The sequence below is a fragment of the Xiphophorus hellerii genome, chromosome 4, assembly GCF_003331165.1.
Source record: "Xiphophorus hellerii strain 12219 chromosome 4, Xiphophorus_hellerii-4.1, whole genome shotgun sequence".
In the NCBI taxonomy this organism is placed as follows: Eukaryota; Metazoa; Chordata; class Actinopteri; order Cyprinodontiformes; family Poeciliidae; genus Xiphophorus; species Xiphophorus hellerii.
In genome coordinates, this window is record NC_045675.1 from 13,001,397 (window position 1) to 13,014,419 (window position 13,023).

The 13,023-nt window shown below is 41.4% G+C and overlaps 1 protein-coding gene across 2 annotated transcripts in view; it reads left to right on the forward strand.

Moving 5' to 3' along the window:
• The first annotated feature begins 895 nt into the window (after positions 1-895).
• fam120b (family with sequence similarity 120 member B) overlaps positions 896-13,023 on the forward strand; it is a 33,219-nt gene continuing 21,091 nt past the window's right edge. The window contains exons 1-11 of one of the 2 annotated variants that reach the window (XM_032560937.1): positions 896-1,006; positions 1,328-1,459; positions 2,092-2,282; positions 2,355-2,488; positions 2,599-2,721; positions 2,912-3,103; positions 3,999-4,263; positions 4,370-4,553; positions 4,705-4,806; positions 4,938-5,110; positions 11,334-11,426. In XM_032560937.1, coding sequence (XP_032416828.1) covers positions 1,330-1,459; positions 2,092-2,282; positions 2,355-2,488; positions 2,599-2,721; positions 2,912-3,103; positions 3,999-4,263; positions 4,370-4,553; positions 4,705-4,806; positions 4,938-5,110; positions 11,334-11,426 — 1,587 coding nt within the window. In that variant the 5' untranslated portion in view covers positions 896-1,006; positions 1,328-1,329. Of the gene's footprint in view, positions 1,007-1,327; positions 1,460-2,091; positions 2,283-2,354; positions 2,489-2,598; positions 2,722-2,911; positions 3,104-3,998; positions 4,264-4,369; positions 4,554-4,704; positions 4,807-4,937; positions 5,111-11,333; positions 11,427-13,023 lie in introns of those variants that run through there. The other variant, XM_032560938.1, reaches the window with a different exon arrangement.

Genomic DNA, 13,023 nt, shown 5'->3' on the forward strand with positions numbered 1-13,023 from the left:
TTACTAAGTATATTTGGTCTAGATTCTTGTGCAAGCAAATCTAACTTAAAAGTAACGTTTCAACCAGAAATAGGAGCTTGTTTTAAGCTATTAATTCCTTAATATTGATGAAAATGTACTAGTTCCATTGGCAGATTATTTCACTTATAACATGGTACAAATGACATGGCAAGGAAGTACTTTCAGCCTTTGTTTGTTTGTAGTTTTCAAGAGTTGCAGGATAGTTGCAGTCGAGGACTGGCGATTCAGATCCCTGATTTAGAATATATAAAAGCCAGAATGTGCTTTTATTTACATCCCAAATCTATTAGTTTAGGTCAAGTACTACTTCCATCTTGGGAAAAAAGGTGCAGGATTGTAAATACCGGTTAACCAGGACAACAGGCTGGACTAGAGATGCAACAGTAAAGGCATCTACAAGAAGAGACAGAGTAGAGTCTCTTCTTGATTCAGCAAATCTTCTACAAGTCTATTATGGAGAATGTAGTCTCTTGCTTGTTGGGGTAGCATCGTGAAACCCAGGGACTTAACAACACCAACTTAGCAACTCTTTATTGTGTAAAATAAAAATTAAAACCATGTGCTCTTCATGAGACAACAACAGATTGTCTTCAGTCAGAGGCTTCTTCAGATTCCCTGTGATACAGATACCTACAGGAGATCCATCCTGCCTTCGTTCACCAACATCTCCAGTAACTCTTTGAAGAAAACTGCATGAGTAACAACAACATTTAATTTCCTCTCTGAGATTAAAGAATTAAAAAATAATAATAAATGCAGATACTTTCAAGAAAATATTTTATATTCAAACACATTATGTACAAAGAAATAAATTAAATCTTTCCAGAAACTTACCTACGTTTTGTTTCGAAACTGCAGATTCGTTCTTGGAATGGAACGCGATGACGTCACGCGCACACCACCGGAAGTAATTTGAATTTTCGTCATGTAAACAGCGCACCGATAAAATAAAAAAAAAACCTGATAATCACCCAGAGGTTTCATAGTAAGTTTAACCTTTTGGCGACAGCAGATAATTAAATATTTCTCGCAGACTCTTAAGTGTTGTAAAGACGTGACACGCAATTGTGAACAGTTCTGTGACTGGTAAAAATAAAAAATGTCCGTATTTTTATGTAAGGAAACTGCCACACTATCTGTTGCGACAGCAGCAGCAGAGATACGCATGCTTCGGTTTCAAAAACTTGTTATAAATAACATATCAACAACAACAATGTTATTTTAACGCTACTCGGTAAAGTTTCGACTTATTCAGAGGACATATTTATTCATCTACTTTATGGATGTGTTTGTTTGCGCTCTGCAGAAATGGGTGTAAAAGGTCTGCAGAGCTTCGTGGAGCGATGCTGTCCAGAGGCGTGTGTTACAGTGAACCTGAGAGACATGGCCAGACAGCATGTCACCAAAAACCAGCAGCGCTGCTCTTCTAACATCACCAGCTGAGTTTCTCTGTGTTTCACTGTGGCGTTGTACCGTAACGCTGAAACGATTTTGTCCTTATTTTCGCTAATAAAAACTGTGAGGGGTGATGCATCTCTCTGGACATGTGTCAAGCCTACTCTTTAAATATTTCTTCAAAACATAACCTTTAGATACTGTGAAGGTGGACACTTTCTCTTCTGTTTGTTTCTTGCTTTAGTTTATTTCCAGGCAATGCAAATCTCACTGAGATATGCCAGGTTTTAAATTAATCTATCACTGAAAGTAACATTGTTTTGTAAAAAAAAAAAAAAACTATTTTACATCCACCAGCCTTTGACTTAGAAACAAATAAGAAAAATTCCAACAAAAATAATTAAAAATGCTGCTTATGCATGGAAGCATGGGAATTAATTATGTAACCACTGATTAGGCTTTTTCTGGCTCACATTAGTTTATGATATTTATTTTCAAATAAAGAAGAAAAAATGGACTTCTGATGTTTTGATATGGATTTCTTATAATGTTAACTATTATTATTGAATAAATGTTTTTCCAAATCATGCACTTATCCAGCTAAACATTTCTTCCCTGCTGGACTTTACTTTGATTTTGCACTTTGTTTTATTTTCCTGTTTTGTTGTTGTGCAGGTCCCACACTTGTTGTTGATGGCATGTCCTGCCTCTGCCACTGGTACTCATGTATGAACTGGGTGTGTGGAGGCCAGTGGACGGAGTATATGGAGGTTCTGAAGAAATGGGTGGAGGCTTTTACCTCTGCAGGCATCAAATTGGTTTTTTTCTTCGATGGAGTCGTGGAAGAACAGAAGAGACCAGAGTGGGTGAGGAGAGACACAGATTTATTTGTTCTGCTTGTTGGGCATAGCAAACATGTCCTGCTTGTGTTTTCATAGGTGAAAAGGCGACTCAGGGTGAACAAGGATATTATAAAAATATTCAACCACATTAAGCAACATGGAGAACAGCCGGGTCAACAGTTCTCTTGTCTGCCATCCGCTCTGGCAACATTCACTCCTTTTGCTCTCAGGTTAGCGTTTCCCTGACTGAAGTTGATTCAGCTTTTTAATTGAATTCTTAAAGACAGATAATGCAGAGTTTTGTTGGATGAAGTTTGATTAGGTGTTGTTTGGTCCACAGGTCACTGGGTCAGGACGTGTTCTGCTCAGTGAGAGAGGCGGACTATGAAATTGCCAGCTATGCTTGTTGCCATGGTAGCATGGGGATTCTGGGACAAGACACAGACTTCATCATATATGACAGGTTTGTAAAAAAAATTATTACATTGGTGTAGCTGGATATTAAAAGTGCTTTGTAATGGCTGCAAAATGGCAGGTGCAACCTAAATTGCTGTGTTGGACTACATGCTGATCTTACACGAAGATGATAATAATAAGTGATGCAAAACGTGGACAAACTGATCTGAACACGTAGTTTTATCTCATCTCTTAAGTGCCCCCTACTTGTCCGTGGCAAAGCTGCGAATAAATGGCCTAACGACAGTCATGTATGACCGGCAGAGGCTCTGCAGAAACATCGGGCTGAGCGTGACCCAGCTGCCTCTGCTGGCCTGTCTGCTGGGTAATGATGTGGTTTCAGAGGAGCTCATGCAGCACATCAGGAGTAGTGCTGTGGCAGCATACAGGTATCAGTCACAAACCTGTAATGTACCGTGAAAAAATGTCTTTGTATTCAATTTAAATCCAAATAAATCTAGTTATTTTATTTAAAGTTATTTTTATTTACAGACAGGAATGCAGTCAATATTGGTTCATATGTATAACATATATAAGCCTTTTGAATAAGCATAAAAGTTATAAAAAATTGTAATTGCAGTTACTGAAATACAACATAAATAACTAAAATATCAATAGACTAAAGTGATTTGCAGGAGTAGAGTAGCAAGTAAGAGCAGCTCTGCTTTAACATATTTTTACTCAGGTGAAAGTAAGAAGTAGCCGTCCAAGAAATTACTCAAGTAAGAGTAAAAAATTATTTGGTAAAAAGTACCTAGTAACTTATCAAAACATCAATCATTTAATATTTAAAAATTACATAATCAGACAGATCAAAATATAAAGTTAAGTGGAAATGTTGACATTTTAAGGACCAAAATGAAAAACTTACAAAATCAGGCAAAAGAGAAAAAAATCCAAATCAATTTCTTTCAATATAGAACTTATAAAACTTTTAAAAAAACATCCAAGCCTGTGTCTTTGTCTAGTTAAGTTTTGGTTTAAATGAGCTACTCACTCACAGTGAGTAGAGGATTCAGAAATTATTCTCAAGTGAGAGTAGCTATACTTTATAGTAAAATTACTCAAGTAAAAAGGACTGTGTGGTAAAAATACTCCTAAATGTAATTTTTGTCCAAATATTACTCAAGTAAATTAAACTAGTTACTAACTAACTCTGGTAATTTACACTTAACAAATGTAGGAAGCTGTGCATTCACTTGGGATTTTCTGGAAACAGTTGAGTGATGAATACAAATTTGTTGGTGATGTTTGAAAACGAGCTAAGATCTTTATCGTTCGCAGGAGAACAAATCCAGCACCGTATTCTGGTCCTCCTCAGGGTGAGGTAGTCCTGGCTGTAGCCCAGTTTGTGAGCTCTTCGTCTGCTTCTGCAGAGGAAGAAACTGGACTTATCCCACATTCCCTGAACGTAGCATCTTCCCAAAGATTGCTACTAAAGAAGGGAATCTGTTCCTACTTACTTCCTGGACACAAAGATTATGAACTGGTTGGCATTTCTGTTCCACCCTCTGCCTTTGAGAAATATGTTAGTCCTGAGATTTTAAAGGTATGTTATGATTCATAATGTGCGTTTTAGCTGTAAATCTCCCTGCAGCTTGTAACATACTGAATGCCAGAAGAGCTAAATATTTTTGCTGTGTGGTTTTCCGCAGGCATGTAGAGAGAAACATGTAGCGGCGGAGGGTTTCATGGTTTACAGTGTTGTGTGCGCTGGAGTCACCGAATGCAGCAACTCTCTGGAGGACGAAGAGGACGAGGAATTGCTGCCTCAGGCCCTCGTCTTCAAGCCGTGCAGACAGCGCATCTATGGTTTGCTGCTGCTGCTAGGAAAAGATGGTACGATAGCAAAAACACATAAAGGTTTAAGTGGATTCATAAAAATGCACCAAAGACACTGATTCACTTTAAGCTGCGTCTGGAGAAGAATGGTTTGATGTCATCAAACAGTAAATTTGTTTGAGACATGTAATTTTCTGTGTGTTCTCAGGCAGCTCTGTGGATGCTCCAGCCATCAGGGAATGGTTCGTCTTCCCCGGAAACCCTTTGAAAGAAGCTGACACGGTCCATCCTGTCCCCATTAACATCCCATGTATGCTTCACTCCTGCTTATTTACTGGAAACGACTGTCTGAAACCGGCCTAAAAACAAAAACATCTGTTATCTTTTAAATGGTGTGTTGCGTCTATCTCGTATTGTGTTCTCTTCTGTCTTAATTTGTAGGTGGTCAACCCAGTCTGGACCTGTTATGGTTTAACTCTGGTCCTGAGGTTTCTGCTCTTCGCCTTGCAGCCTTCCTTACAGTCTTTGACTGCCTTCATTATTCTGACTTGCATGGCGAGATTGGAGACTCTCTCCTGGCGGCTCTTTGTCTCGTCACATACATCGTCCTTCAGGTACCGGCATCTTGCTTCACTGATGATAAAACACTGCTTTTGTTCTGTTCATCTTAAAGGGGACTTATTACACTTCCCTGAATAGATTAGCATCAGTCAATGAGTGATACAGAACGTGTTTGTTACATTTTTTGCACAAAATTATTGTGAGATAATGATATTTTAGTCACTTTAAATCCAAATAAGCCACTGATGGCCACCCCTCCACCCCCAACTCAATGTTTACACTGACACATGAAAATGACTGCAAAGAGATGCACAATTATACAACCGTACATATTTGAAAAGCAGAAGTGGAGCCTCCTGCACAACCAGCAAGAATGCAGCGAGTGTTTTCTGGATGGTAAGTCAACAACAAAACACTTGTCTTTTCCAGCAGCCATTATGCTGCGCATATAGCAGTAAAACCAGCTGACCAAATGCGCTGGAGCTCATCTTGGGTTGCTAGGTGACAGGCTGGGCTCAGCTGAGGTTTCTAGGTAACGGTGCAGTTCCTGTCGAATATGACGTAACAGTCTGGAGGTTTGTTAGACACTAAAAAACATTAACTTACTGCCAAAAACCAGCTGGGTGTGTTTTTTTAAAGTGCTTGGTCTGTTTTTAGAAGCAGTAGAAACCAAAATGGAAATATAAAAACAACCAAAATGTGAATTTTACATAATAGGTCCCCTCTAACCTTTGTTAATAGTAGAGAAAATCCGTGAAGCATATCAGTTGTATTCTCTGATTCTTTGTCTAAGTCACATTAATCATTAATCAATGGCAACTATACTACTTTCATTAATCTGCTTTGTAAAAATGTTCATAACCTTTTCAAAGTTTTTGTACGTTATTGGCATTTCATGAGGCAGACCAACACAGAATAGACCATTATTAAGTAAAAGGGGACGGATACATGATTTAAAAAAGTTTTTCAATAAAACACAGAGAAGTATTGTCTCATTCAACCCACTTTACTCTGTTACCTCTAAATAAAGTCCAGTCCAGGTTGGTGAATACAGTTCACCTGTTAATCTCAGTAGAAACACAGCAAAGAGGTTTGTTAGAGAACATTATAGAATAAAGTGTCATTCAGACCAAGGAACACAAAAGAACAGTCAGAAATAAAGTTGTGGAGAAGTTTAAATGTGGTGTTAAGTTATGAAAACAATATTCTTTGAACATTTCACAGAGAACTGCTCAATGTAGCAGCTGGAAATGGGAAGAGTGCAGCAAACATACCAAACTACCGTCCATGGAGGGGTTGGACACAAATTCCTGTCACACTTTTAAGATTTTTAATTGTAAAAAATTAAGAACCATGTATCATTTTCTTTTCTGTGCCGCCATGTATTGATCTATACGTAAAATCCCAATAACAACTCAGGTCAGTTTTCATGCACTCATCATAATTCATGATTTGTTCACTTACATAAAACACGGAGACATTGTGATTGAGCGGCGCTTCTAAGTGCTTACGTCTCCACCTTGATTAATACGTCTGTTGTGGGTTTCCGTGGTCAGGCCTGCATGTTTGGCGTAGCCTCCACAGAATACATTCTGCTGGTAATGAATGGGTGGTAAGGCTACACCTGCTGATTTACGTAAACAGTAAATGAAAGACCAAATTTATTTGGTGACATGTAAACAGACAAGTTGGCTTTGGATTTGGGATTCGCATCACTAACATACACAACAATTATTCTGCTCTTTTGTCAGCATGTGATGTGAAATTAAACACTGCTTGTTGACACGAAGCGTTGTGTTGCAGTGCTATTGGCTGAGGGCCGCTTTCATCACCCACAGAGTCCGGAGTTAAGCTGCAGACACCGGTCTTTGTAACTTCCGCTCTTACGTCAGCAGCAAGTCTTCAGAGCATCAGAAAGCTTTGAATATCTAATGTCAAAATGGCCGTAAGTGTTAAACAAATTCATAATATGTGAAAGTGGAAGACTTTGTGTGTTTTGAGTCTGCAACAACGTCATCTGGTTATCTGAAGTATCACGGCATCAAACCACCTGGATTAACTTGCGTGCATCATGATGAAGAAGCAAAACAAAAATTAGAAAGCAGTTTGATGCTTTGTTAGTCCTAAAAGACACATAATTATGTCCCTCATTATGAGGTTTTAATTAAACTGCTGTAGTTCATCAAACATGTATACCATTTGATGTTGAGTTTAGTTTGTTATGTGTTCAATTAAATTCCACTTAAAACTACTTTATTTATCCCAAAAGGAAATTATATGTCATCATAACTCATATTCAGATATACAGCGCTGGAAAAAAAATGAAGAGTCCACTTAAAATGATCAGTTTCTCTTTATAGGTGTATGTTTGGTTAAATGAACATTGTTATTTTATTCTATGAACTACTGACAACATGTCTCTGAAATGCCAAGCAAAAATTTAGTTTTTATTAGCAGAAAATGAGAAATTGTCAAAATAACGAAAAAAGAAGCAGTGATTTCAGACCTCAAATAATGCAAAGAAAACAAGTTGATGTTAATTTAGAAGCAACAATACTAGCGTTTAACTCAGGAAGAGTTCAGAAATCAATATTTGGTGTAAAAACCAGGAGGTTTTCAATGGGGTTCAGCGCAGTGGGCTCTTAGTTTCCAGAGCTGTATTTGGTGATGCTGCGGGCAGGAGGGATCTCCAGTAGCAGTCTGTGTTGCAACAAATCTGATGAGGCGTCTGACTGAAAACTGTTGGCATATGACAGTCTCAAGACTTTTGTAATAAGCAATAAATCAACTAATCACATAATAAATGATACAAGGTCAGTAATTTCCATCAGTATTATTGGTTTCCTTTTTCTACCAAAAACTGGGTGACAAAAGTCTTCGGTCTGGAGCTTTGGCCTCAACTAGCAATTGTCAGGATCTGTGTTTTTCTGTGTTTATTTAGAGTTTTCTGTGTCCTTAAGTCTCTTCGTTGTCCTGTCCTCCCCTTGATTGTTCCCAGGTGTGTCTCGTCTCTGTGATTACCCTCCCGTGTATTTAACTCCACCTGTGTTCCTTGTTCCTCGTCGGGTCCTCGTCAATGTTTAGCTTATTTGTCGTCAGTGTCGAGTCTAGTTGTCGTCAGTGTTTCCATGTGCCTGCTGTTCGTTGTTTGTACTGTGCTTCGTCATTAAAACCATCATTATTCATCATACCTGGGTCCGCTGCATCTGCCTCACCAACCCTCACCACCCGCACTTCATGACAGAAGGACCCGACCAAACCGAATGGTGAGAAAGCAGCTTATGACCCAGCACGACCAAGAGGCATGGTTCCAGCAGCAGTTGGAGTTGGCTCAGCGGGATCTCTACAAGGACGTAGAGATCCTGCCATCTCCGCTGCTGCTGGAGGAGATGGGACTGGACTCAGACTACACCCTGGCGATTAACCAGTGTCTGATCCGACCAGTCACCACCCCGGAACCCCCTGGATTCGGCCCCCGCCGTTACTCACGCCGGGGGAGACGGCGACATGAGCCGCCGGTGAACCCGGCCCCTCGTCGCTTTCTGGAGCCGCCACCTCCGCTGCCCGCTCGGAGACAGCGACGTGAGCCGCCGGTGCACCCGGCCCCTCGTCGCTTTCTGGAGCCGCCACCTCCGCTGCCCGCTCGGAGACAGCGACGTGAGCCGCCGGTGCACCCGGCCCCTCGTCGCTTTCCGGAGCCGCAGCCGGTCCCGAGGCTTCGCTCCGGCTCGCCTCCGCAGCCAGCCCCAAGGTTTCGCTCCGGCTCGCCTCCGCAGCCGGTTCCAAGGCTTCGCTCCGGCTCGCCTCCGCAGCCGGTTCCCAGGCTTCGCCCCGGCTCGCCTCCGCAGCCGGTTCCCAGGCTTCACCCCAGCTCGCCTCCGCAGCCGGTTCCCAGGCTCCGCCCCGGCTCACCTCCGCAGCTGGCCCCGAGGCTGCGCTCTGGACTTCCTTCCGAGACTCCCAGTGTTCCTCCCGAGACTGAGACTCCCTGTGTTCCTCCAGAGACTCCCTGTGTTCCTCCAGAGACTCCCTGTATTCCTCCAGAGACTCCCTGTGTTCCTCCAGAGACTCCCTGTGTTCCACCAGAGACTCCCTGTGTTCCTCCAGAGACTCTCTGTGTTCCTCCCGAGACCCCGACTCCCGAGACCCCGGCCCCCAGTGTTCCACCTGAGACCCCGACCCCCAGTGTTCCTCCTGAGACCCTGACCCTCTGTGTTCCTCCTGAGACCCTGACCCTCAGCGTTCCACCCGAGACCCTGACTCTATCCGTTCCTCCCGAGACCCAGACCCCCCGCGTTCCTACTGAGACCCCCTGTTCTCCACCAGAGACCCTGCCTCGGGGGGCTCGTCGTCGCCGTCTGTGGGCGGCCCCCGGGACTCCTCATCGCCACCTCCAGCGCCGTGGACAGCCGCCGGACCGCCTCCGGGGTTCCCGCCTCCAGCGTCACGGACGGCCGCCGGACCGGCTCCGGGGTTCCCGCCTCCAGCGCCGCGGACGACCACCGGACCACCTTCGTGGTTCCCGCCGCCGCGGACGACCGCCACCTCCGTGGTTCCCGCCTCCTTTGCCTCCGCCCACCCTGTGGGTAGTTTTTTGTTGTTTTTGGACTCTTGGCCCTTCCTGTGTTTCCGCCCACAATGGTGGGTTGTTTTTTGTTTTTTCTGGACTCTGGCCCCCCGTCCAGCGCCCCTCCGCCCACCCTTGTTGTGTTTTTGTTTTGTGGGCATCTGGTAGCCGCCCTTGAGGGGGGGGGTACTGTCAGGATCTGTGTTTTTCTGTGTTTATTTAGAGTTTTCTGTGTCCTTAAGTCTCTTCGTTGTCCTGTCCTCCCCTTGATTGTTCCCAGGTGTGTCTCGTCTCTGTGATTACCCTCCCGTGTATTTAACTCCACCTGTGTTCCTTGTTCCTTGTCGGGTCCTCGTCAATGTTTAGCTTATTTGTCGTCAGTGTCGAGTCTAGTTGTCGTCAGTGTTTCCATGTGCCTGCTGTTCGTTGTTTGGACTGTGCTTCGTCATTAAAACCATCATTATTCATCATACCTGGGTCCGCTGCATCTGCCTCACCAACCCTCACCACCCGCACTTCATGACAGCAATTTTGTTTACAGAGACTTCAGTATTCTTTTTTTTTCATTTCATTTGTTGATTCTGTTGTTTTGTTTATTTTGGATATTTTAATTGTCTTCCATTTCAGGTGTTAAATGTTTGTTAGAAATTAGAGGTTATTGATATTTGAGAGACTGTACTTTCATATTTATGCTATTACTATTATATTACTTGAGTCTCAAAACAACAATATAATTGTTTTTCGCTATAACCTCTGGGGCAATTTGTTGTCCATCAATATTTGTTATTGTGACAAGTCTGTTAAAAACTCAGTATCCAGGCAGCAGAGACAATATTCCACGGTAACGTGTCCTGAATGCTAATCCACGTCCTTTACTTTTGCAACTTCTGCGTCAAGACAGAAAATTTAGAGCTTTAACGGCAGATTAAAGTCTGATTTTCTTGTCAGCATGCATATCATGAGCCAAATACTGTATCTGTTGAAGCTTGACGTTTTGTTAAAATCTGTAGCTTAACAATAAGCTACAGGTAACTCAAGCAAAAATAAATGTCATTTTACATTGAAATGTTTGCTGAAATCAAAGTTTTAATTCATTTTCCCGTGAACTTCTCCAATGTGTTTTTAAGCTCCTGTACACCAAAATCACATTTTAAGTAATTTAAACAACACTTCTCTTTTATGGAGGTTGAATTGTAGTTTATGGAGTCGTATTAACATTTCACGTCAATACTTGAAGTTGGCGTCTTGAATGGACAGCTGAGCGACTGACGGGCCGTTTTCCAGACACGCTGATTTCAGTCCCACAGACAGACGTTGACTGGCAGCCGCTGATTTAAATGGATGAAGGAGCAACAGACAGACATGAGAGCAGCTTGTCAAACAGACCATTAGACGAGTAGATAATCAGAGATGAGCCGACGGTCTGACACACAATAGTAGCCGTTGTCTGATCTGTGCTGCATTCACATTCCCCTCTCACTGCTCTATTTAAATAACTTCGGGGTTTGTTTGTTTTGCTCACACAACCGGGCAGCTTTGTTTCTGCTGTCAGCATTGTTTCTTTCTCTGTTGAATTGTTGCGCAGCGAGCAGACCAAACAAACGCACCCACTCTTGGATGTGATTGAATTTGCAAACCATATATTTTCCTCTCTCTGTGTGTGGCGTGTTTCTTATTTTTACGTGTTTGTTTTTTTGTTTGCGTGTCAGGTAGAGACCTTGTCTGAGGAGGACGTGGATGCGTACCTGAGTCAGGCCGTGTGTCTGAGGCTGAAGTCGCCCTTGGAGCTTCGGCAGATCGAGGTCAGTCACACACGGATTATCATCAGCATCATTTAAAAAAAAAAAATGATTCAGATTTTTTTTCTCTCGTTTGTTGTGATAAACTATGTTAGGCTTTATGCTGGCCGAAAAGACAATGCATGCTTGAATTTACAGTAAACAAAGTCATCTTGTGGTAAACACAACTTGGAAAGAGCTTCCATTATTAGAAAGTTTAGGGAAAAAAGGAGAGGAGACGGCAAGAAAAGTGCTGACTTTCCTAGAAATCATGGAACAACTTTAAAAAAAAAGCTGGAGGAAAATGGTACAATAAACTACTCTGGTTGTATTTTGAACTATGGGAAAGTTTTAAGACGGCTGGAGATAGGCACCACTTCAAAAACACAAACTCTTACAAATAACTTTGGTCTAGTTCCCAGTGCAAATATCTTTGTACACTTGAACTAAGACAAAACTAACTTGCAAATAAATGTTCAGCCACACATAGAAGCATGGTTTAAGTCAATAATTCCTTAATATTGATGAAAAAGTACTAGCTCCACTGGTAAATTATTATTAATACATTTCTCTGTATTTTAAGGGAAGTAATCTGTCAATAGAGCAAGTACTTTTTCATGAATATTAAAGAATTATTGACTTAAAACAAGCTCCTATATATTGCTGAAAAGTTACTTGTAAGTTAGTTTAGTCGTATTTCAAGCATATTAAGATATTTGCACTACAAACTATATTATGATTATATTATGCAGTTTCAGATTTTCTCTTGTAGCCTTTAATTTCTTTTTTTCACAATTACTTTTGGATAACAGTCTTGGCTGGCGGTTGTCAAACCTCATGTTGAAAAGTCCAGAACAACGAATGATAAATAAAATAATAAAAATGGATCTTTATTCCTACAACTGTGTGTTTGTGAGCCTAACTTGTTTTTATTTTTCACAGTAAAGTTCTATGACCAACTAACTCGCTCACTCTTTGGTTACCTAGCAACTCACTCACTCTTCTTTAGTTACCTAGCAACAACCTGCTGAGTAACTTGGCTCAGCTGCAGTTTAAGGTTTCTCCACTGTGCCTCATAACTGCTTAGAAATAAAACTGGGTAAAACATGACGGGTCGCACCTCCAGTTTGGGAGTATTTTAGATATTTAAAACAAAAAACTAATAAATAATTATTGATATAAGACACTTATATCGTGATACTTTTTTCAGCCATAACGTCCAGCTCTACCAGGGCCGTAAGAAATTATTTTCCTTTTTCTAAATTCAGTTTTTTTTTCTTCTGTTCTTTTTTAGAATTTAAAGTTTTGGAAAGTAAACTAGTTCTCCAATCTATAGAAAATAATTATTTGGTTAATGTCTTAAGCTTTCAACGGTTCAGTTAAAAATTGACATGTTAATGCAGTGGTTCTCAAAGTGTGGGGCGCGCCCCCTAGGGGGCCGCAGTGCTATTACAGGGGGGGCGCAGGAAGCGGTATGGAAGAATGGAAAAATAAACAGTTACACAAAAGTGTAAAGATGGTTTGTAATTTGTTTTGTTGCAACCTGAAGAGTGAAATAAACTTCAGTGGAGTTTGAAAACAAAATATGTGTATTGGTTTATGTCTGGTTGAACGATGTGGT